Source organism: Dendrobates tinctorius, unplaced genomic scaffold, assembly GCF_039654945.1.
Source record: "Dendrobates tinctorius isolate UK_male_01 unplaced genomic scaffold, ASM3965494v1 ptg000155l, whole genome shotgun sequence".
Lineage (NCBI taxonomy): Eukaryota > Metazoa > Chordata > Amphibia > Anura > Dendrobatidae > Dendrobates > Dendrobates tinctorius.
Window position 1 is genome coordinate 11,907,685 of NW_027361822.1, and position 25,493 is coordinate 11,933,177.

At 47.9% G+C, this 25,493-nt stretch overlaps 2 protein-coding genes across 2 annotated transcripts in view; both read right to left on the bottom strand.

The window, feature by feature from the left end:
* The window catches only part of LOC141051018 (uncharacterized), a 32,197-nt gene extending 18,342 nt beyond the window's left edge, over window positions 1–13,855 (bottom strand). The window contains 6 exon segments of the mRNA XM_073547807.1: window positions 3,244–3,334; window positions 3,531–3,628; window positions 3,708–3,831; window positions 3,904–4,083; window positions 4,213–4,362; window positions 13,829–13,855. Of these exon segments, the coding sequence (XP_073403908.1) occupies window positions 3,244–3,334; window positions 3,531–3,628; window positions 3,708–3,831; window positions 3,904–4,083; window positions 4,213–4,362; window positions 13,829–13,855 (670 nt within the window).
* Window positions 1–25,493, bottom strand: part of LOC141051007 (uncharacterized) — an 850,460-nt gene that overhangs the window by 260,600 nt on the left and 564,367 nt on the right. The window lies entirely within an intron of this gene.

The following is a 25,493-nucleotide window of genomic DNA, read 5'->3' on the forward strand; positions in this document are numbered from 1 at the left end:
TTGTACCTCTATTTACCAGTACAACTTGCCTGTAATTTAGAACAAGTATAATGGACATTCAAGTACAGAAAATTCCCCAATACTTGACAGTGCAGGTTCTAAAATTGTGCATACACTCACATACGAGTAACTGAAAAAGGCTAGTTCAACCACAGGGAGGCGCCGCATCTAGACCCCACTGGACCCTGCACACACTAGAAAAACCCTAGCCACCCAGGTAAAAACATCACCTCAGACTAAAGCCCCCATTACACATTGCGATATCGATAGCAATATCGCTGTAAAGTCACCGATTTTGTAACATAGCAGCGATATTGCTAGCGATATCGCTATGTCTGATACTTACCTCCAACCGGCTCCCCCGCTGATTACCGCTGGTCGTGCGAGAAGGTCCTGGATCATTTCTCGTCGGGCGCTTCCTGCGGCGCCGACAAGCGACGCGTGGACGCGGGCGGGAGGACGTCAGGATCGCCGCGTCTGACAGGTAAGTAGCGACCCCCGACCCCAGCGATGTCGCTGGTGAGATCTGCCTGTGTGGCAGCTCACTAGCGACCACTTAGGCTACTTTCACACATCTGGGGTGTGGGGTCCAGCGGAGTGCGGCGAAAAGCCGGGACGCCGGATCCGGCCTGCAGCGGTGACACCGGATGTGTATGTGGCGTCTGATACGGCTCGGACATGATTTAAAGGAGCCGCAGGAGGAACATATACACCGGTGGACGAGAGAGGCAGCCGCTGAGAGAGACAGCTGCTGAAAGGGAGGGGAGGGGAGAGGGGGGTGGAGAGAGAGAGAGACATGTGGGGTTAACACTCAGTGTCCAGGTGAGAGAATCTCTCTCTCTCTTGCCGGGCACTTGTGGGGTTAACCCCACAGAGAGATCTCTCTCTCTCACCCAGACACTGTGAGTGTTAACCACACAAGTGCCCGGCGAGAGAGATCTCTCACAAGTGTCCGGGCGAGAGAGAGAGATCTCTCTCTCTCTCGCCGGGCACTTGTGGGGTTAACATTCACAGAGTCTGGGCATGCGCTGTGGAAAAAGCCGGTCCGGCGCTGACAAAAACCGTTGCAGAGAACGTTTTTTGTAGATGCCGGACGGCTAATTTTTGCCGTGTCTGGCAACGACGCATAACCATCCGGCACGATGCGGCGACCATGAAAGTTTATGGGACAAAACCGGATCCGGTGCTGGATCCGGTTATTAAAAATTTTGCCGCATCGTGCCGGATTACAAAAGCCGGATGTGTGAAAGAGGCCTTAGCGATGCACCAGCGATCCATATCGTTGTCGGGATCGCTGGTGCATCGCTAAGTGTAACGGTACCCTAACTCTCTAAAAGACAGTCGAGGGGTTTCAATTGCCTCCTGAGGAACCAGAGGGGAGACCACAACACACTGCAAACAAGGGAAGAGGAAAGTATGCAGTAAAATACAAAAACCCATGGTGAGAAACTAAAAAGCGTTCACATTGGGTTGGGAAGGAAATCAAAATAAAAGGAACAAGTAACATCCCAGAAACAGTAGTAAAACGAAAAGGTGCTGGGAAGTAACGCAAACAGACTCACTGCAGGAATACAACTGGAATTTATCAAACAAGAATAAACCCCTTAGCTGAAGAGTCGGAACATCTGAATCCACATCCAAAAAGAGGTTTAGCCAGCAAGAAAGTGCAGTGAAGAGTGAATATATAAAACCCCACCCAGAATATGAGAGGGCAAGCCAAAATGGGAAAATGAGAAATACCTGGAGAGGGGCAAACCAAGGAGGGAAAAGAAAGACAATAGATAATCTTCAGCATTTGGACAGGGAAGAAAGGGAAATCACTCAACAGAGGAACTGACCACGCAACAACAGGTCACCAGATCGAATTCCCAAACCAAGCCATGACAGCACACTGTGGCTTGCCGTTTTTGTTGCTTACTGCAATGATAGAATTTGGGTGTTTGAATCAAGGGTAGACCAGATCTCATGAAAAGAAAAGAATGACTTATTTAATTGACTGTGTGTAAAGTGCAGCGAGGCTGGTCACGCCTGCTAAAATCAGGGGAGGAGGAGGAACTATGGAACAGTGAAGATGGTAGGAGAGAGACTTTGCACAGTAAGTGAAAACTGGAATATTGCCCTGACCTCCCGGGACGGTTGAGAGTTATGCAATTATATCCAATGACTAATTGCTCGCTTTCCCTTTTCTTTTGACCACACAAGGTGAGGTAACACATTTCTCTGCCTTTCTTATGATATTAGTGAGTGTTTCTGCTAAATCATTAGATTTCCAATTGCTGATCATTTTATTTTCAACGAATATACACTGCTACCAAAGTAGTTTGGCAGCCCTCTCATACAGAACAAAGGATCAGTTGGCCAAGCTATGTGTTCCTGTGTATGGAGAAGTCAGGAGAGATAGTTGTCGGTTGAACGGTCATTTGGCCGATAGCTATCTAATGTGTATGGGAACCTTTAATACTGTGAATTTACAAAAAAGAGAAATGGAAGTGGGATTGTTACTATCTTGGGAAGAATGTTCCAAACTCTATGCAATGTATGATCTGTGCTGAAGAGGAAAGAGAACAAACTCTTATACTATGCATCTGTGCACTGTGAGGATGCTCTCTGCGATAAGCATACTCTAGGCCACATTCCAACTAGATGGGCTCAGCCACGCTCAATGCAAGTGTTTTGAGCGAGGCCAGAAAGTCTAGTCGGAATGTGGCTGGGAGTATGCATAACGTATACTTGTGGTCACATGATTGCCAGCTCCTGACGACAGCATTGGAGAACACTCGCAGCACGAGGACTGACAAGTCTGGAGTAACAGAGTCACTGCAGACTTGTAGCTTAAGACCGGACAGCCCCTTTAGGTTTAAAATTAGGTCATTTTTGAGAAAACAAAGAATAGCACTGATTTAACTTGAACCCCTAGAGCTTTATATATTTCAAACTGTACAGTATATTTACCAACATTATAAGGTATATCCGCTAGGGAAGATGGGTCACTGCTTGTACCCCTGTCTGTAACAGTAAGTCACAAATTATATTGTTTGATGGCAAGTCTACAAATTGTTTGTACAAGTAGAAAGGCAGAAAGTTTGGACATACTTTATCATTATTCTTAGTTTTAAGGTTGTTCATGTACATTCACCTGATGAAGTGGCTTTAGCAAAGCTCTCCTAGATAAAATCATGCTCCAATTTCCGAATTAGATTGCTGTAATTCAGACATTCTCTACATTTAGTGGTTACTACTCACCCAAGTCATCATCTGTAATAATCTCCACTTTAAACCACTCATCGTCCCACACATATGTCTCTGTAGTATTAATATGGGTCAGATTTTCACCCTGGAACAAATACTGTAAGTCACAGAAAGATGGAGAAGTCACATCTATGATCAGCTCTAATCCTGCCATCTCCACCGTTCTCATTACACAAGTATAAAACATATAATACTGGTGGATAAAACAAGACTGAGCACAAGACCTTCACAGCCATCTACACATCATAGGGGAGATCTCATGACACCGTCTCTCCATCTACCTGATGATCCTGAGGAACATCAGGATTTTCTTGTTTACAGTCCTGTGGAAGAAGAGGACGGGGACATCTCTCTGGTGTTGTCCTCTTACTGGATAGAACTGGAGGAAACACATACAGGGACTGAATTCATTCTTTACATACAGATAATTATAGGCCATGTGTATTTAGTCCTATTACCTGGTGATGTGAGGGGATGAGGATCCTCCATCATGACGTCCTTGTACACACCTTTGTGTCCTTCTAAATACTCCCACTCCTCCATGGAGAAATAGACGGTGACATCCTGACACCTTATAGGAACCTGACACATAATGATACAGTCATCACCCTGATCCATTCATAGCGTTACGGTAAAATGTCCCAGCAGTGTCACCTCTCCAGTCAGCAGCTCAATCATCTTGTAGGTGAGTTCTAGGATCTTCTGGTCATTGATGTCCTCATGTATCAGGGGGTGAGGTGGAGGCCCCATGATTGGGCTCAGGGTTTTTCCCCATCCCTCAGACACAGGGGCCTGACAGCGCTCACAAGAGGTATTCTTCACTACTGTGTAATCCTGATTATGGAGAGACACATGAATAAATCTCACTACAGACATTTCCAGAGTCCTCACCTCTAAAGTTCTGTCCATCTGTTATTCCCATAGATAAGAATGATGTAATGTGACGTCATCAGAATCTCTCACCTCTCCAGTAAGCCGGAAGAGGATCTCTAGGGTGAGGTGTAATAATCTCTCTGTCATCTTGTCCCCATCCCAATCCATCCTTGATGGATCAATCGGGAAGATTCTCTAATGTAGAAGATCTCCACTAAGAATATTTGATATTGTAGGTACCTGAATGAGAAAATGAGCCAATGTAAAATCATGAAAGACCCCATAAAGAAATTCAAATTTAACAGCTTCAACTAATTTTCACAAAAAAATTGATTTGCGTTGAATATGTTCACGCAAATTGTTTACTTAGGAAGTTAGGAACTACATGACACGGCACAACTTCAGGTTGAAGAACATAAAGTTTACTCAACCGAAATCAAAGTACATAGACAGAACATAGATATGCCAGGCTCCCGATTCCGCACATCAGGGACAGGTAAGACGACTCAAGAACATAGAAGAAGGAATGAGGACATCACGGGTTGATGCAGTTCAGGGTCATCTGGCACGGGCATACTAGTACGGCCTCTCTCAGGCCTCAGGCGTAGCACTGGCTCAGCAGGAGAACATCAGACACCGACCTCAGATAGACGTCAAAACGATGGCAAGGGTCAACACGGGTTGATGCAGTCCAGGGTCATCTGACACGGGCATACTAGGACAGCCTTTCTCTCAGGCCTCAGGCGTAGCACAGGCTCAGCAGGAGAACATCAGACACCGATCCAGGACAGATGTCATCACAAGGTGGACCTCAGGGAACCAGCGGAACATTGGGACACAGGCAAGACAGGAACTTCGGCATGGCAACACTGGTCATCAGCTGGTTGGATCCAGGCAGAGTCGTCACCGGGAAACAAGGCTGGGGACTCCCCAGGAACACAGGCGGGACCGACTCTGGAACACAGGCTGGTCCAGACATCTGGACACGGGCTGGACAACCTGTACCATGGACTGGACATCGAGACACATCTGGACATCAGGAACACGGACTGGACATCAGGAACACGGACAGGACATCAGGAACAAGAACAGGACATCAGGGCACCAGGCGGACATCAGGACACCAGGCGGACATCAGGTCTCAGACAGGACATCAGGTCTCAGGCAGGACAACAGGACTCGGGATCTCAGATAGAACATCAGAACACTGGCATCGGACTCCGGACATCAGGCTGTGTACATCAGCTCCGGACATCGGCCGCAGTCATCAGGCTCTGGACCTCTGGCAGCGATCGGCAGGCTCCGGACATCGGGCAAGGAAGCATAGGATCTGGACATCTGGCGGAGGACATCAGGCACAGCACATCTGGAAAAAGTCGTCAGACACCGGACATCAGGCCGCGGTCATCAGGCTCCGGGCAAAAGGCCACGGACATCAGGCAGCGACCTAAAAAGGAACCAAAGCGGTCTGGTGCAAGCCCGGCCGGGCTGGACTGGAACCGGCCGGGTATTGCACCGAATAACAAGCTGAGCACAGAGTAGCAGAAACTCAGCAGGCAGACCAGGCTCCTACTTCCAACCTGAACCCAGGTTAAATCACAGAAAGTCATGTAGCAAAGAGTCAAGTCACTGGACACAGGGTTCAAGATACGGAAGGACCTCAGGAACACCACAGAGGACACAGTTCAGACAGGGTCAGGTACAGGAACAAATCCAGGATCCAGGATTCAGGAAACAAGACACAACAGGAAACAGGTACAGGGCAAGACTCCAAACATTAACACAGGGATTAGGATATTCTGCCTCCTGGAGGGTGGACAGGAACAAGGGCCAGGATATTCTGCCTCCTGGAGGGTAGACAGGAACAAGGGCCAGGATATTCTGCCTCCTGGAGGTTGGACAGGAACAAGGACCAAGATACTCTGCCTCCGGCGTTACAAGGTCAACATTTCGGATTTTAAAATCATTTTTCAAGCTGGTGTTATAAAGTATTCTAATTTACTGAGATAGATGACTTTTGTGTTTTCATTGACTGTGTAAGCCATAATCATCAACATTAACCCCTTCATGACCAATGACGCCACAAGTTATATTATACTCACCGGGGGGCGGTCCGGTCTTGGTCCGATGGGTGTCGGGGTCCGGCGCCTCCCATCTTCTAGCGATGACGTCCTCTTCTTTGCTTCCTGTCGTGGCTCCGGCGCAGGCGTACTTTACCTGCCCTGTTGAGGGCAGAGCAGAGTACTGCAGTGCGCAGGCGCCAGACCTCTCTGACCTGGTCCGGCGCCTACGCACTGCAGTACTCTGCTGTGCCCTCAACAGGGCAGAGTGCGCCTGCGCAGGAGCCACGATGGGAAGCAAAGAAGAGGACATCACTGTTAGAAGATGGGAGGCGCCGGACCGCTACACCCATCAGACCAAAACCGGACCCGGACCGCCCCTGGGTGAGTATGATATAACTCATTTTGTTTCACTTTTTGTATTGAAGAACTGAAATAAATTATCTTTTTGTTGATATTCTAATTTTGTGAGAAGCAACTGTACATTAAATGGGAGTATACTCGGGACTACAAACATGAAAAGGACTTAGGTATTCTAGTTACAAGTAAGCTGAGCAGCAGTACTCAATGTCAAGCAGCAGCTGCAAAAGCAGACAAGAGAGAGAAAATCCCGCGATCCCAATGTATTATTACCTCTTTATAAATCACTGGTGAGGCCACATCTAGAATCTGGGATCCGGATTTGGGCTACACATTTTAAAAAGGATATTCAGAAGTTTGAATCAGTTCAAAGGCGGTCAACTAGATTATAACAAGGGATGGAAGACCTCTAATATGATGAGCGGTTGGAAAAGTTGGGCTTGTTTAGCTTACAAAAAAGATGCCTCAGAGGAGTTCACATTTACATGTATAAATGTGTGTTGTGAGGCAGTGACTGGTGTTACATGTGAAGGTCACTGCATGTTCCCCCCAGGAGGCGCACGGAGGCGTATTGAGGCCATGAGACTGCACTGCAGTCACAGACGTGTCTGTGGTTGCAATGCAGACTAAAGTGAGTGTAGGGCTTGGACATGCTGGTAGTCCAAGGCAGATTTGGGGAAAACCTGCTCTGGGCTTTTGTGTTTGAAACAGACTGCAGATTGTAGTGGTGCAGTCCGTTTCATTCCCGGACCAAGTTTTCCATGTGGCCTACGGCTACAGGTTGCTAGTTAAAAACCCTGCAGTATAGGGTTTGGGTGTGTCAGATTCAGTGTCATTCTGGTGTTTGATAGAGTGCAGAGCAGTCAGCTTGGCAGAGCTCCACCTGTGTGAGGCAAAACTCTATGATTCTAAAACAGGCAAGTGGAGCCAAAGAGCCACGGAAGTCTGGCACCCACAGTGTACACAGCGGTGCAGTTGCCAATGGCAATGGTCTCAGGAGGTGGACTGGCATGTTTATTGGCTGTAATCCAGAGGATATGGTTCCCGGCTGTGTTGTGCATTATTTGTGAGTTAAACATTAAAGAGACTTTTGCTTTGAACTTTGCTGGGTCACTGCCTCATTACTGCATACGGTGTTACCGCTGCACTACATATGGTGGAGAGTACGGGCAGTGTGAATTGAGGCATAACCCAAAGCGTGCTGCATATCAGTGATTAAGCCTGCAACGCTACAGCTCAAGCCTGCTGACAAAATGGTGGCGCTTTTGAAGCAGTTGGGCCTCACTCAGCAGAAGCAGCAGGAGCATCAGCAGCAGCAATAAGAAGAGCAATGGCAGCAGGAGAAGCTCCAATTGCAGCTGCTGTATCAGCAGCAGCAAAAAACTAATGAGCAGATTCTACAGCAGGTTGCGGCTACGCTAGAGGCACCCTCCACAGTGACACCTGTTGTGAATTCTCTTGCTCGGAGTTCTGAGCCGAAGCTCCTTCTGGTGGTTGCTGAGAGTAGTGGAGCTGGCCAGGTGGATGGAAGTTGCCCACCTGATGACAATAATTGGAAACCTGGGATTACTGGCTGGGAGCATATAATTGAGCTGGCTGCTCTTGGAGGTTGCTGGTGATTTCCTCAGTGTGCATTTGGAGCGCTTTTGTCCCCTGCCTGATCTGCATGTTCAGCTAAGTGATTATTTTGCTAATCCTTTGCATCTAATCTGGTTGTGTCTTTTTTTTTGCTTTCTGTTTTGCTGCTAGGGTTCAGCGTGCTCCCTGCTGGGGGCAGCGCTGGGCCCTGCTTCATATGTTGCAGCTTGTTCAGTCCCCTGTTATGTTAGTATCTTTTTGCTTTGCTGCCAGTTTATACCAGAGTGCTGATCTAGCGGGGGTGAGATCGTGTGATCTCAGGTTTTTTGTATATCAGTAGTGTTGGACTTTTTCAGGGTTTTGTGCGTGATTGCAGACAGTATCTTTTCTATCCTATCTAGACAGCTTGGGCCCAACCGTTTGCTCAGTCTGTTCTCTGCCTGTGTTTGTGTCTCATCTTGTCTCACCAACAATATATGTTTGGGGGCTGTCTATTCCTTTGGGAATCTGCTCCGGGGCAGTTGCAGTTTAGATTTCATCTTTCTGTCTTTAGGCTTAGTTAGTCCTCCGGCTGTGACGAAGCGTCTAGGGCATCATAGGAACGCTCCACGGCTATTGCTAGTTGTGCGGATAGGATCAGGGGTCTGCAATCCGCTTAGTTACCAACCTCTCTGTTCTTCTGGTGGCTTAGCCTGTTCCTGCCATCCTCCTCGGTGACCCATTCATAACAGACACCGATCCGTTCTGAGGCCCGGTACAAAGTCCAGACAGAGCTAAGGAAGATGGGTCCTGAGGATGACATGGAGGCCTTCCTCACCGTCTTCAAACACACTGTAGAGCTGGAAAGCTTACCAATGTCACAGTGGGCTGAACTGGTGGCACCATACATGACGAGAGATGCCCAGAAGGCTTACCTGGATCTCAGTCGGGAGGATGCCCTGGACTATGAGAAGCTCAGAGGTGAGATCCTTGCCTGACTGGCAGTTAATACATATGTGCGGACTCAACGGGTGTACCAGTGGTCCTTTTTGGAGTCTCATCCTGCCTGCTGGTATCTGAAGCCATGGACTGCGGGTATGGTCGCCATATGTCTATGTATGCCCAGCCAGTCAGTAACGCCACTAAAGGCACTGCCACCAGCAAACCCCAGCTGTGCCAGGTACTTGTGAATGGGCACCAAACAGAGGCTCTCCTGGACTCGGTGAGACTAGTGACTTTGGTCCATGGGTCCCTTGTTGCCGGAGACAAGCCCAAAGGATGGAAAGTGGAGGTGATGGGTATCCATGGAGAAATCCAGGCGTACCTAACAGCGGAGGTTAATTCCCAGTCCGGGTTTTCCAAGTGGCCCAAGGCCACATATTGCTAGTTAAAAACCCTGCAGTATAGGGTTCTGGTGTGTCAGGTTCAGTGTCAGACTGGTGTTTGCTAGAGTGTCGAGCAGTCGGCTTGGCAGAACTCCACCTGTATGAGGCAACACAGGCCAGCGGAGCCAAACAGCCATGGGAGCTGAAAGGCCTGGCACCCACAGCGTAAACAATGGTGCAGTCACTCACGGAAACTGGTTTCAGGAGGTGGACTGGCGTGTTTATAGGCTGTAATCCAGAGGATATGGTTCCCGGCTGTGATACGGAGGATATCGTGTGCTGTGCATTATTTGTGAGTTAAACATTAAAGAGACTTTAGCTTTGAACTTTGCTGGGTCACTGCATACGGTGTTACCGCTTCACTACAGTTGTCAATTCAAAGGATTGGCACATGACCTATTTTTTCCAAAGGTGCACACGAAGGACCCGGGGCACTCATTATACGTGGAGAAAAGATGATTCTAGCAGGTAAATAGGAAAGGGTTCTTTACAGTTAGAGCAGTCAGACTGTGGAATGCCTGACCACAAGAGGTAGTAATGGCAGACTCTAGATCAGCATTTTATAAAGGGGCTGGATGCTTTTCTCACAACAAATGGCATTGTGGGAAATAAATAATCTAGTGATGGAGAATGTAGAACTTATGGAGAAAGTTCCCATCTAAGGCCCAAGTCACACGTCCGTGCTTAAACAGGAGCATAATAAAATGGTCCTGGTGTCAGAGTTTTGTATCAGTGCCCGGTCTGAGTGTCTGCTTTTACCATCAGTACCCGGTCTGAGTGTTCTCTTCTACCATCAGTGCCCGGGCCGAGTGTCCCTTTTACCATCAGTGCCCCGTCCGTGTGTCCACTTTTACCAACAGTGCCTGATTCAAGTTTCTGCTTTTACCATCCGTGCCTGGTCCGAGTGTCCGCTTTTACCATCCGTGCCTGGTCCGTGTGTCCGCTTTTACCATCAGCGTCCGGTCTGAGTGTCCGCTTTTACCATCGGTGCCCGGTCTGTGTTTCTACTTTTATCATCAGTGCCTGATCCAAGTTTCCGCTTTTACCATCCGTGCCTGGTCCGAGTGTCTGCTTTCACCATCCATGCCAGGTCTGTGTGTCCGCTATTACCATCAGTGCCCGGACTGTGTTTTCCCTTTTACCATCAGTGCCTGGTCCGAGTGTCCGCTTTTACCATCCGTGCCTGGTCCGTGTGTCCGCTTTTACCATCCGTGCCTGGTCCGTGTGTCCGCTTTTACCATCCGTGCCAGGTCCGGGTGTCCGCTTTTACCATCCGTGCCTGGTCCGTGTGTCCGCTTTTACCATCCGTGCCTGGTCCGTGTGTCCGCATTTACCATCCGTGCCTGGTCCGTGTGTCCGCTTTTACCAACAGTGCCCGGACTGTGTTTTCCCTTTTACCATCAGTGTCCGGTCCGAGTGTCCGCTTTTACCATCCGTGCCAGGTCCGTGTGTCTGCTTTTACCATCCGTGCCTGGTCCGTGTGTCCGCTTTTACCATCCGTGTCTGGTCCGTGTGTCCGCTTTTACCATCCGTGCCTGGTCCGCGTGTCTGCTTTTACCATCAGTGCCCGGACTGTGTTTTCCCTTTTACCATCAGTGTCCGGTCCGAGTGTCCGCTTTTATCATCCGTGCCAGGTCCGTGTGTCCGCTTTTACCATCCGTGCCTGGTCCGTGTGTCCGCTTTTACCATCCGTGCCTGGTCCGTGTGTCTGCTTTTACCATCAGTGCCCGGACTGTGTTTTCCCTTTTACCATCAGTGTCCGGTCCAAGTGTCCGCTTTTACCATCCGTGCCAGGTCCGTGTGTCTGCTTTTACCATCCGTGCCTGGTCCGTGTGTCCGCTTTTACCATCCGTGCCTGGTCCGTGTGTCTGCTTTTACCATCAGTGCCCGGACTGTGTTTTCCCTTTTACCATCAGTGTCCGGTCCGAGTGTCCGCTTTTACCATCTGTGCCAGGTCCGTGTGTCTGCTTTTACCATCCGTGCCTGGTCCGTGTGTCCGCTTTTACCATCCGTGCCAGGTCCGTGTGTCTGCTTTTACCATCAGTGCCCGGACTGTGTTTTCCCTTTTACCATCAGTGTCCGGTCCGAGTGTCCGCTTTTACCATCAGTGCCCGGACTGTGTTTTCCCTTTTACCATCAGTGTCCGGTCCGAGTGTCCGCTTTTATCATCTGTGCCAGGTCCGTGTGTCCGCTTTTACCATCCGTGCCTGGTCCGTGTGTCCGCTTTTACCATCCGTGCCTGGTCCGTGTGTCCGCTTTTACCATCCGTGCCTGGTCCGTGTGTCTGCTTTTACCATCTGTGCCAGGTCCGTGTGTCCGCTTTTACCATCCGTGCCTGGTCCGTGTGTCCGCTTTTACCATCCGTGCCTGGTCCGTGTGTCTGCTTTTACCATCAGTGCCCGGACTGTGTTTTCCCTTTTACCATCCGTGCCTGGTCCGTGTGTCCGCTTTTACCATCAGTGTCCGGTCCGTGTGTCCGCTTTTACCATCCGTGCCTGGTCCGTGTGTCTGCTTTTACCATCCGTGCCAGGTCCGTGTGTCTGCTTTTACCCTCAGTGCCCGGTCCGAGTGTCTGCTTTTACCATCAGTGCCCGGACTGTGTTTTCCCTTTTACCATCCGTGCCTGGTCCGTGTGTCCGCTTTTACCATCAGTGTCCGGTCCGTGTGTCCGCTTTTACCATCCGTGCCTGGTCCGTGTGTCTGCTTTTACCATCCGTGCCAGGTCCGTGTGTCTGCTTTTACCCTCAGTGCCCGGTCCGAGTGTCCGCTTTTACCATCCGTGCCTGGTCCGTGTGTCCGCTTTTACCATCAGTGCCCGGACTGCGTTTTCCCTTTTACCATCAGTGTCCGGTCCGAGTGTCCGCTTTTATCATCTGTGCCAGGTCCGTGTGTCCGCTTTTACCATCCGTGCCTGGTCCGTGTGTCCGCTTTTACCATCCGTGCCTGGTCCGTGTGTCTGCTTTTACCATCTGTGCCAAGTCCGTGTGTCCGCTTTTACCATCCGTGCCTGGTCTGTGTGTCCGCTTTTACCATCCGTGCCTGGTCCGTGTGTCTGCTTTTACCATCAGTGCCCGGACTGTGTTTTCCCTTTTACCATCCGTGCCTGGTCCGTGTGTCCGCTTTTACCATCAGTGCCTGGTCCGGGTGTCCGCTTTTACCATCCGTGCCTGGTCCGTGTGTCTGCTTTTACCATCAGTGCCCGGACTGTGTTTTCCCTTTTACCATCCGTGCCTGGTCCGTGTGTCCGCTTTTACCATCAGTGCCTGGTCCGGGTGTCCGCTTTTACCATCAGTGCCCGGTCCGAGTGTCCGCTTTTACCATCCGTGCCTGGTCCGTGTGTCTGCTTTTACCATCCGTGCCAGGTCCGTGTGTCTGCTTTTACCCTCAGTGCCCGGTCCGAGTGTCCGCTTTTACCATCCGTGCCTGGTCCGTGTGTCTGCTTTTACCATCCGTGCCAGGTCCGTGTGTCTGCTTTTACCCTCAGTGCCCGGTCCGAGTGTCCGCTTTTACCATCCGTGCCTGGTCCGTGTGTCTGCTTTTACCATCCGTGCCAGGTCCGTGTGTCTGCTTTTACCCTCAGTGCCCGGTCCGAGTGTCCGCTTTTACCATCCGTGCCAGGTCCGTGTGTCCGCTTTTACCATCAGTGCCCGGACTGCGTTTTCCCTTTTACCACCAGTGCCTGGTCCAAGTGCATATATAAGTGACAAAGCTCTTCTTACTCTTTGCAATGATAAATAAGGCGGCACACAGATATGTTTGTGTCACGGACCCATTTGGCAAATGTCATTTGTGCTGCTGGTAAAACACGGACATGTGACTAACACCATAGAATATGATGGATGCATGTATGTATTGGTGGGAAACCAGAAGCCACAACACGTATGTGTGAACGAGGCTGAACTATTAGGACGCCACGTGGCCTCTTGTGAGGTCGGTGTCACGTTTAGGCCGGGCTCACACATGCGACAAACACGTCCGAGTCTCGCGTGTTAATACCCGGCACTGCCACCGGCACTCGGATTGGAGCGTGCGGCCGCGTAGCAATACATGGAGCCACACGCTCCGCTCCTGAGTGCCGGCGGCAGTGCTGGGTATTAACACGCGAGACTCGGACGTGTTCCTCACATGTGTGAGCCCGGCCTTATTAATTCAACAGCAGACAAAGTTGCAAGCGGGACCGGATCAGGTAAGAAGAGGGGTCTTATATCAAAAAGGGGCGAGAGGTCAAAATTATAGATAATCGCACCTGTATCCCCCCAAGTAGTCCTGTAATACCGAGAAGGCAACCTCATCCTGAGAGAAAAGCAGGTTTCTCTGGTAATGAAGGGGTTAATGTTCACCTACCTCCACCTGCAGAGCCGCACTCCACATATATGGCTGCTCTGTGCGCACAGGACCTGGGATGAGGTCACAGGAGGGGAGGAGTCAGGGGTCACATGATCAGGGGCCTCAGTGTATGCAGGACTCTGCTGTGCTGGTTGTCATGGTGCTGGATGAGGGGAAGTTTCTGTGTGGGGTCAGGAGGGGTTTACAGGGTGGATGTAGCAGAGCCGTGTGTGTACGAGGTGTACGGAGCGGAGCCGTGTGTGTACGAGGTGTACGGAGCGGAGCCGCGTGTGTACGAGGTGTACGGAACGGAGCTGCGTGTGGATGAAGTATACGGAGCGGAGCCGCGTGTGGATGAAGTGTACAGAGCGGAGCCGCGTGTGGATGAAGTGTACAGAGCGGAGCCGTGTGTGTGCGAGATGTACAGAGCGGAGCCGCGTGTGTACGAGGTGTACGGAGCGGAGCCGCGTGTGTACGAGGTGTACGGAACGGAGCCGCGTGTGTATGAGGTGTACGGAGCGGAGCCGCGTGTGTATGAGGTGTACGGAGCGGAGCCGCGTGTGTACGAGGTGTACGGAGCGGAGCCGCGTGTGGATGAAGTGTACAGAGCGGAGCCGTGTGTGTGCGAGATGTACAGAGCGGAGCCGTGTGTGTACGAGGTGTACGGAGCGGAGCCGCGTGTGTACGAGGTGTACGGAGCGGAGCCGCGTGTGTACGAGGTGTACGGAACGGAGCCGCGTGTGTACGAGGTGTACGGAACGGAGCTGCGTGTGGACGAGGTGTACAGAATGGAGTTGTATATGTAAAGGGGGAAGCTGGGATGAAGAAGACGTTGTGGCGATGCTGTTGAGTTTTATATATTTTATTTTTATGGCCTGTGTTGTACTTTATGTTCAGTTCTTCTGCAGGCTATGCCTACGGCTGTCTCTGGGAATGCAGGAGGTTTGTCCACTAGGAATCATACAGCAGATAGGTATATAGTACAGTTTGCACTACTCTAGGGATTAGATAGTTATTACAGCTGGGATTAGCCCACAGTTTGGGAGAGGTTAGATGAGGTTTTATAGAAAATGTTTCTGGGTTAGTTAGTGTCGTAAGGACTGTCACACAGTCTAGTCTAGGACTCATCAAGTGCAAGTTCGGGGTGGAGAGCAAGGCTAAACATAGCAGAGTTAGCAGGTGCAAGTGCAGCTAAGTTGTAGCAGAAGAGAATGGGTCCAGTCAGTATTAGTTTCCTAAAAGAATGAAGACACAGCTTCAGTCACGTCTGGATGCTTGGACAGTCTTGGGCCTAAGGTTTATGCCTCTGTCTCCCTCATGAAGATGTCAATCGGGTTGAAGAGTGAGGTGAAGGTGGTGGGTCTCAGGACAGGACGGGGACAAGAAACTAGGGGTTAAACCGCACCTAATATCTGTCATAGTCTTTAAGACAAGTTTTCAAAGCGCACGCCAAAACTAGGGAGTCCATCCTGGAAAGGATTCTATATCAATAGACAAAAAGACAGCACCTCAAACGATGGTGAAAAATCTTACATTTTATTTTGCCTCCTGTGGCGACGTTTCGATCAGAAGATATTTTTCAAGCTTGAAAAATATCTTCTGATCGAAACGTTGCCACAGGAGGCAGAATAAAATGTAAGATTTTTCTTCACCATCGTTTGAGGTGCTGTCTTTTTGTCTATTGATTAGGACGGGGACAAGGACTGATGGAGTACAAAACCAAGGGAACATCACTAATCTGTATGCTGCAGCCAGGTGTGAACGAATTACACAGTAACGTCGAACCTGTTTACCAGGACCCAAGGTCTTCTGTCTTGTTTGTTGCCAGGTCCGGTTCCATGGACAGGGAGGTAAGGAACGTACTCCATCACACCACCCAGACATCCGTTTAGAAGATGGGTTGCGGGGCAATCAGAACTCTGTTCCAGCTCACAGCAGACACGTGTGTCCTGGTCCCGCTTCACATGTACGTGTATGGAGCCATGGGAGTGTGTTGTGAAGGAAGTGGATCCATTTGTGTGACACTTAAGGAGCCATGCGTGTGCTTTGTGATAGGTGTGGTATTGTGCATGTGCTATGCATACAGAGTGGACTAGTGTGTGAGCGCCACACGTAGGGTGGAGCTGTGTGTTCGGTAACCCATGAAGCACAGCAGTTTGTGTACGCGATTCAGGTCTCCCTGGACAGTGATTCGCTGCAGTTACCGTTTTAGCAGAACATTACATGTCAGGCCTGTAGCAGGTTGTAACAGCTCGTGCCATCTACTCTATAAATCAGAGGTCCGGCTCTTGATCCTTTTTGTGGGTGATCTCCACATAGCGATGCACCAGCGATCCATATCGTTGTCGGGATCGCTGGTGCATCGCTATGTGTAACCACAGGTCAGTCAGACTAATCTCTGGCAGGACAGATCTTCTCTGACCAGAGATACAGGTTATAACATCTCCTATATCCAGCACTGCTCATAGTGACATAATTATGCTCTTAGAGACTATGACAAGGTCATTCCCTTCCCCTCCCACCTTCTGATAATGCGGAGTCGAATTCATTGTGCATGTATTGGTGAAGATGTCTTACGTATACCAATAAGGAATGTCATTTAAAATGTCAAGAAAGAAACTCAGATATGTACAGTTCTGTGCAAAAATTTGCCAGTGGGGGAAAAAAAATGGTACAAAAGCAAGAATGTTTTAAAAAATAAATGTATAACAACATGCAAAGTGAGTGAATACAAGAAAAATCTAAATCCCATCAATATTTTTGGGAAAATCCTTCACCTTCAAAACAGCTTTAAATTCTTCCACAGACACTTTCTGTCAGTTTTGGAAGGAACACAGCAGAGAGGTTGTTCCAAACATCTTGGAAAACTAACCACAGATCTTCTGTGTGTATAGACTTGTGCAAATCCTTCTGTCTCATCTTGTAATTCTAGTCATACTCGATGTTGAGATCAGGGCTCACACTTCCAGGAATCCTTGTTCTACTCTACACTAAAGATAGGTATTGATGACATTGGGTCCAAATTTATTTAGCATTAGGAGAACAACCTTAAATAGCCAATCAGATATCTCCCTGATGGTATTGCATGATGGAAAAGTATCTGACTGTATTTCTCAGCACTGACCACATTTTCCATCATTTACTAAAATGCAGCTCTAAAGTAGGGTGGCATTGCTTTTCCTCAACAATCTAGATTATTGTGTTAGCAAAGACAGTGGTACTGAATTCAACTAGAATGCAAAACTTCTTTCACCTTCCACACATGCAAGGTATGGTCTTGAATCCACATTGAGATATTGCTGATGTGGAAAATTCTGGTTATTGCTTTCAAATTAACTCCTAGTGTTCCACACTAAAGAGCTGTGTGTTCCAGCCTTAGGCCCTATAAGAGGGTTACTGTCTGCAATTAGAAACTATGTTCCTCTAGATACCACGACCGTAGCACGTGTATACCCCTCCAGCCAGGAACAGTCCTTAAGATTTGTGATGAGTGAGTATACTCGTTGCTCGGGTGATCTTCGAGTATTTTGGCGTGCTCGGAGATTTAGTTTTCATCGCCTAAGTTGGATGATTTACGGCTGCTGGACAGTCTGAATACATGTGAGGATTTCCTAACAAACAGGCATTCCTCACATGTATTCAGCCTGTCCAGCAGCCACAAATCATGCAGCTGCATCGACCAACTAAATCTCCGCACACGCCAAAATACTCAGAGACCACCTGAGCATGCTCTGGGAAACCCGAGAAACAAGTATACTCAGAATACTCGCTCATCACTACTTAAGATAGTTCCTCACATCCAGATGATAGATATCACAACCATAGCACATGTATGAAAGTCCAGCAGGCAACTGATACCCAATATCCACGGGCCTTACCAACAGATCCTCGCCCTTCAGCATCAATAAACATTTACAGGCGGAGTGCCGCTAATACAGCCACTCTGTAAACTACTGTAGAATGAATGGAAGCTGCCGGCGCAAAGTCAGCGATGAGCGGTGACTTCACCGCTAGTTACTGAGCATGCGTCGGCTGCCTCCATTCATTCCCCAGTAGTTTACAGTTGGAGTGGCTGTGTTAGCAGCGCTCCGCCTGTAAACTGATTAACCCCCCCAAGATGGATTACGCCGTGGGACGTGACTGAGCGCCAGACACGTATTGTATATTTTTGGTTTATTATTTTAAACATTTTACAGGAGAACAATGGCATCGCAATGGAATTAGGAGTGTAATAAAGATTTTAAAACTGTGTAGTGTATTCTTTCATTAAAATACTTTGTTCTAATTGTATTTAACCCTTTAATTACTATAGGATTAGTGTCTTATTGACATCTCTCCATTACTAATCCGGGCTTAATGTCACCTTACAATAGAAAGGTAGCATTAACCCCTTATTACCCCACTTGCCATCGCTACAGGGCAAGTAGGAAGAACCAAAGCTCCAGAATAGGCGCGTCTAATAGATGTGCCTTTTCTGGGCAGCTGAGGGCTGCTTTTTTTAGGCTGTGGGGGCCAAGATCAATGGCCCCTTACCAGCCTGAAAATAGCAGCCCCCAGCTCTGAGTTTTGCCAGGTTGGTTACAAATATAAGGGGGACCCCACATCGGGTTTTTTTCATTCTTCTCTCCTGCTCGCTGTTGCCGGCAGAGCAGGAGAGAATGACAGCCGCGGTCAGCACCAGCCACCGGGGAACAGCGCTTATAGTAGTGCTTCTTCCCCGGAGGCTGTCCGTGAGCACAGAGGACAGTGTGAACTGCTCTCTGTGTGCACATGTTCAGCAGTTTTGCAGACCATGCGCTCCCATGAACACTGACATGTCTGTGTTTTTCACACGGACCGTGCAGAGACACATTCATTTTAATGTGTCTACGTGTCAGTGTCTCCGGTACGTGAGGAAACTGTCACTACATGTACCGGAGCCACTGACGTGTGAAACCAGCCTAAAAGGAACTATATTTCTCAACATAATTCTACCAGAGTGCCAAGTTTTTTTATGACACTCCACCTGAACTGTCGTTTGACCCTCCGCCATCTGAATGAAAGCACTGGGCTGTGGTCCCTCCCAGGAGCAGCCCTCCTGCATGTCTGAACTGACTCCCTCCTGTGGGTGGTTATGGTCCCAGTTGGCTAAGTGTTGTATTAGGGTCTCCCAGTTGTCCTCAGGCAATCACACCAGCTCTCTCCCAGAGCAAAAAGCTCTCAGCTCCTCCATCTTGAGCCTTTTGTAGCTGGAGTCTGCCATCTCTTCTGCCAAGTCACCGTAGAGTAACTTTCCCTGGTATGCTGACCAGAGATAGGTGATCCCACTGCTGCCACCACTTGTGACGATTTGAGGTCGTGGGTTGTATTAATCACCTAGGCAGGTTAATGATGCAGTTAGCTTTATTTTTCCATCCACGGTCATACAGCAACTCCAGGTAGATACCCAAAATAGAATGCCCTCAGTCCACAAGTTCCAACCCCGGATCCGTAGTTCCACTGCCGCAGTACCTGGTGATACCCACTGTCTCCCAACTTTTGGTTGGCCCACAGCTTTTGGTATCTCCTTCTGGTATATTCTGCAGTCACAGCATATGATCCTCCAGATGACAGATATCACAACCGTAGTACATGTATACCCCTCCAGCCAGCAACAACAGTCTAAGATAGTTCCTCACATCCAGACGATAGATATCAAAACCCTAGCATGTGTATCTAGCTGCAGCCAGCAACCAATCTCCATAGGCCATCCATACAGAGGCACCAGGACCTCACCGACAGATCCTCACCCCTCGGCGTCACTGTACCAACTGCATGAGTAAACATGTGGCTTAGTGTTCTTCTTTTCTGGAGATCAGCCCCCTGTATGGGCAGAAGTGTTCACACCCACCCTCTTAAACATTTACTTTTAACTCATAGAATGTTCCAGAAGCAGAGTCTCCAGCCTTTCTGCAGGGTTGTATATTAGGGATGCTCCCTGCAGAGAGGAACAAAGACACACATGCCCCACACCAGATGCAGGACAGAAATGTTAATATAGTCCTTATTTTTACATGAGATCCATGCTGCGCTTCTTCCTCTACTTGTTGTCACGAAATGGAAACATTGATTCTTGAAGGTGAACACTTTCCAGGTGAAATTAGTGCACTTAAACTGATGAGTAGTGATGAGCGAGTATACTCGCTGCTCGGGTGTCCTCTGTGTATTTTGGCATGCTCAGAGATTTAGTTTTCGTTGCCTCAGCTGCATGATTTGCGACTGCTAGGCAGCTTGAATACGTGTGGAATGCCTATTTGTTAGGGAATTCCCACATGTATTCAGCCTGTCTACAAGTTGCAAATCATGCAGCTGAGACGACGAAAACTAAATCTCAGAGCACGCCAAAATACTCGGAGGACACCCGAGCATGCTGGGGAAAACACGAGCAACGAGTATACTCGCTCATCACTACTGACGAGCAAGCAAATCTCTAATAAACACAAAATAAGATTGACGTACCTGTGCTCCATGTCATAGAAGGTCCATGGCTATCTCCTCACACTGTGAATGAAGGAAAAGGTCACGTTCAAGCTCCCATAAAAATCCTTGTTATTGATTCATTAAGGCTGTGTGCCCACGTAGCGATTTTTAAGCGTTTTTGCCGCGATTTTCGGTGCGAAAACGTTTAAAAATCGTGTACAGAACGCACCCCATGCATTCCTATGGCATTCCGCGCATGCTGTGCTAATGCTGCGCTTTTTTCCGCGGCGGAATCGCATTGCGGAAAAAAATCGCAGCATGCTCATTCTTTTGTGCGGAATCGCAAAGAATTGCCGCGATTCCGCACCCATAGGAATGCATGAGAACCGCTTACTTCCCGCATGTGGCTATGCCCACCATGCGGGAAGTTAAGCGTCTCATGTGCGGTTGGTACCCACGGTGTGGAGGAGAGGAGACTGTCCTCCAGGCCCTGGGTACCATACCCCTGTAAAAAAAGAATAAAAAATAAAAAAATTGGGATATATTTACCTTCCGGCGTCCCGTGCTGCATTACCGGCCTAAGCGTTCCCAGTAATGCCTTGCGGCACGGTCCAGTGATGACGCGGTCTCGCGAGATCGCTATAGCAACGCGAGACTACGTCATCACAGGTCTCGCAAGGCATTACTGGGAACGCTGTGGCCCGGGATGGCAGCGCGGGACGTCGGAAGGTAAATATACACCGATTTTTTAATTTTTTTTAGCATTTTTAACATTCTATCTTTTACTATTGATGCCGCATAGGCGGCCTCAATAGTAAAAACCTGGTCACACTTGTCAAACACTATGTTTGACGAGTGTGACCAACCTGTCAATCACTTTCCAAGCGATGCTTCAAATCGCTTGGAAAGTGCTTGAGAAAATCGCGGCAAAATCGCGATCATAATCGCGGTGAAATCGCGCGGAAAAAAACGCGCGATTTCTGGGAAGGAGTCCGGTTTTTGGTGTGCGTTTTAACACGCACTGTGGGCACATAGCCTAAATGTGGCAAAAAAAAAGCTCCTTAAAAAAAGGCAAATCGAGGCAAAGCGATGCGATTCGATCTGAACGATCTTTATCACAGCTTGTTCATTTATGGCAACTCTCAGGATTTTATAATGATGGGGAGCAAGGGACTAGCACGCAACAAAAAAGCTATTATTTGGATTGGAAACTCGCAAACATTGCTCTTTAACATAATATGGTTAATTCAATTATCCTTTCTGAATATCTCATTTTCAAAAAGTGTCTTAAATTCCAGTATTGAAAGTCAGGCGTGTCCTATTGTAAGAAAATTGTCCTGGCATTCATGTGCAATCGCAAAATCATCATTATTGCTCAACTTTTTATCTTGAAGTCAACATCAAAAGGAGAGGCAACTCAAATTGATAAAGACAGGCCAAGCCCAGGCATTTAAGGTTGCAGAAAATTCATTTTCCCATGGGACCACATGAGATACTGGGAACCAATCGACTGAACCTAATTCTGTACACTATTAATTTTATCACTTTATAAAAAGCTATAAACTATATGGTTTTGATTAGCTGATACTAGTAAATCTAAGATCACAAGAGCGTATAAAAAAAACAACAGATTTTCATCTACATAGCCATCCTTGTGGCCACCATTTGATAAATCAACAGTGAATTGGATTTACAAGACCAAATACAGTTTACTATTAATTTTAGTCTGTAGAGAAAAAAAAAAAAAAAAAAAATCAGATTGACACCCACAGACTTGATCGAGCGAGTCTCATCTGAAATACGTCATGAAACACTGCACATTGCGATTTATTTCATGTGGCCATCCATTCAATATGAAAATTGTCATCTGAACAGCCTAATAACATACAGTATTAGTCTTAGTGCTGTCTTAATGAAGTCAGTTTTGTTTGTTTTTTTTGTCTTTTTATTTTAACATGACAGGACTCGAATCGAAAATACTGTTGTGTGAACGTAGCTTAAAGGAAATCTGTCACCCTTTTTTCGACTATCAGCTGCCGACATTGACATCAGGGGCTTATCTGCAGCATTCTGTAATGCTGTAGATAAGCCCTGATGTAACCTGAAAGAGAAGAAAAACACGTTATATTATACTCATGGAGGTGGGCGGTCCGGTCCGATGGGTGTCGTCGTCCGGCGCCTCCCATCTTCATATGATGCCGTCCTCTTCTTTCCTTCCTGTCATGGCTCCTACGCATGCAAAACACAATCCGCGGAGACACCATCACGTTTCTCAACACAAGCAATGACTAGCCAGCTCTTTCCCCGGGAAGGAACAACCACGGGAAGGGCAGTCTCCAATGAAGGAAACCACCTATGCCAAAACATGGTATCCATCCACAGACAGCTGTTTCGGGGTATTGCCCCTCATCAGTGTGGAGTAGGAAACTGGCTGGTAGGAGCAATGCCTAGTAGAAGACTGTGAAAAATGAGGATGAATGAACTCATGGAGATCAACATCCAACACTGCGGAGACACCATAACATGTTTCTCAACGCAGTGATTCTAGAGCAAAGCCCCCATCCCTTATGGGAAATATGTAAAACATGCAAAACACAAGCCGCGGAGACACCATCACATGTTTCTCAACGCAAGCAATGACTAGCAAGGTCTTTCTTCTGTTGAGGGAAGAGCAGAATACTCTCCTGACGCCTGTGCACTGCAGGACTCTGCTCTGCCCTCAACAGGGCAGAGCAGTGCACCTGCGACGGAGCCACTACAGGAAGGGAAGAAGAGGACGGCATTGTATGAAGAAGGGAAGCGCCGGACCGCAACACCTATCGGACCGGACCGCCCCCTACGGTAAGTATAATCTAACGTGTTTTTCTTATCTTTCAGGTTACATCGGGGGCTTATTTACAGCATTCTGTAGTGCTGTAGATGTCAATGCCGACAGCTCATAGGGCAAAAAAAAGGGTGACAGATTCCCTTTAATAATGCATGGTATAATAAGCTGTATAGTATTAGCAGTGTGAGGTAGCGCTGTCATTCAAGTAGGGGATACTCGCTTGCAGCCACAAAAAAACAGATCCGGCATGGGTTTTCCACAAAACAATCATAGTCCCTTCGGTTTATTCAGCATCATAAACCATCACAGCAACAGAAAACAGAATATAATCAGCATAGCATCCATTACAGAGTTTCCCTCTGTTATCCTGTAGTCATATAAGTTATGCACTGTTCAATGCGCAGGCATCCTAGCCCCAAGCTCTCTCACCCTGTCAGGGTTTCCTCATGCTGTTTGACCATGCTGCACACGTTCATTCCCTCCAGGGAACTAACAGGCACACGTCGCCATTACTCACAGCCACTTAATAGGCTGTTAGCCAGGAAGCGCCATCTCAGCAGGACCTTCCACACTGGACCAACCGGGTCCCAGCATTCACCACGAGACCTACCCTGGCCACCTTATACGGTCCGTAGTCACGCCCACCGGGTCACATGGCTATAATCTCATCACAGGTCCTTGAACCATTCACACACTTTCATCACAACTTTCTTGAACACACCCCCTGGGTGGGTTTGTAGGTAACTGGGCCAGCCCGTCTCCCCAGGTACCTGGAGACTTCTCCCTGACACATTGAAACAACACCTCAGCAATATCATTGCTGATCAACACACACACATAAGTCTCCATCTCAAGGCCACCCACCTTGAGATACATAACGGTCCTTCAGGATTCTGCCACTCATCCTCTCTCTTGGGACATCCACACAACGCCCCATAGCGGACACAGTGGTCACTACACCACAGCAGTTAATGAAATAATGGAAAAATTGGGAAAAAGTTTTGGTCACCCATATTTTACAAGCATAGAGCCACATGTAACGTGGGGGGGGGGGGGATGCGACCGAAAAGGCGTGAGAAATCTTTACTAGAGTCAAAGGAGAGGATGTGAGAAGCCGCAACCATAGAAAGGAGCATGTGTGAGGGGCTTAACCCTTCCCCCTACTGCACAAGACATACAACAGGGCAAAATAACACACTAGGTCGGTGCAAAAGTGAAGGTTAGCATTAACCCTTTTACACATAAAGTTGAGGAGGCACCAGAGTACATGGCATGGCATAAGGTTTAGCGAGCACATTTCAGCAGTGAAGGATGGAGGTAAGGGGCACATAGAATATTATATTTGAAGGCCGCATGTAGTGAAAATGAGAGGTAATTCACACCGTTTGACCCAGTACTCAACAGGAATACTTTGCGTGTTTGAGCTTACCTGAGGCATTCCAAGGAGATGCAGCAGCTACTAATTAGCTGATCTCCCAACATACAAACTGTAGTGGAAAACTTCATCCCGCAAATAGGGGATTAAGTGATAAAGAAGCAGCACTCTTAGCGAGACCTACACAGCACTGCTTCCTTAGGAAAAACCCACTGATTAGGTTAGGCCACAATAGAAATTATGACTGATAAAAAAAACAAACCATAATCATGGATCAATTCAATCGAACTTTTCGGTCCTTTGAATACCCCTGTCAGCAGGCCAGACAGACACAGCCAAAGAGACAGATGTGGCCAGTTGGCTGCAATTTGTCAAGATCTGCTCCAAACTATTTTATCTTCCTCATATATGACTTTATTTTGACTTTCTGTTGTATACTTTTTTCAGTTGTGTGCATGTTTTTTTATGCTTGACAAGACTTGGTTTCTGAGTATAACATTTCTCCCATCTGCGACATGAAAATGGCTTCTCCCCTGTGTGAGTTTTCTGATATGTAACCAGAGTTGACTTCTTTCTAAAGCATTTTCTACATTCTGAACAAAAGAATGTCTTGCCCCTGTGCGAGATCGCTGATGTACAGCAAGGTATGATTTACTGCTATAATCTTTCCCACATACTGAATATAAAATTGGCTTGTTTCTTTAATTTCTCTTTTGTGCAATATTTGAATTAATGCTATAATCTTTCCCATGTTCTGTAATTAAAACTAACTCAACCCCTGTGTGAATTCTCTGATGTGCAACAAGGTTTGCCTGAAAACTGAAATGTTTCCCACATTCTGAGCATGAAAACTGTTTCTCCCTTGTGTGTCTTTTCTGATGCTTAATAAATTGTGTTTTCAGTTTAAAGCTATCTCCACATTGTGAACATAAAAATGGCTTCTCTCTTGTATGAATTTTCTGATGGTGAACAAGAGCAGACTTATTGCTGAAACGTTTCTGACATTCAGAGCATGAATATGGCTTCTCCCCTGTATGAATTCT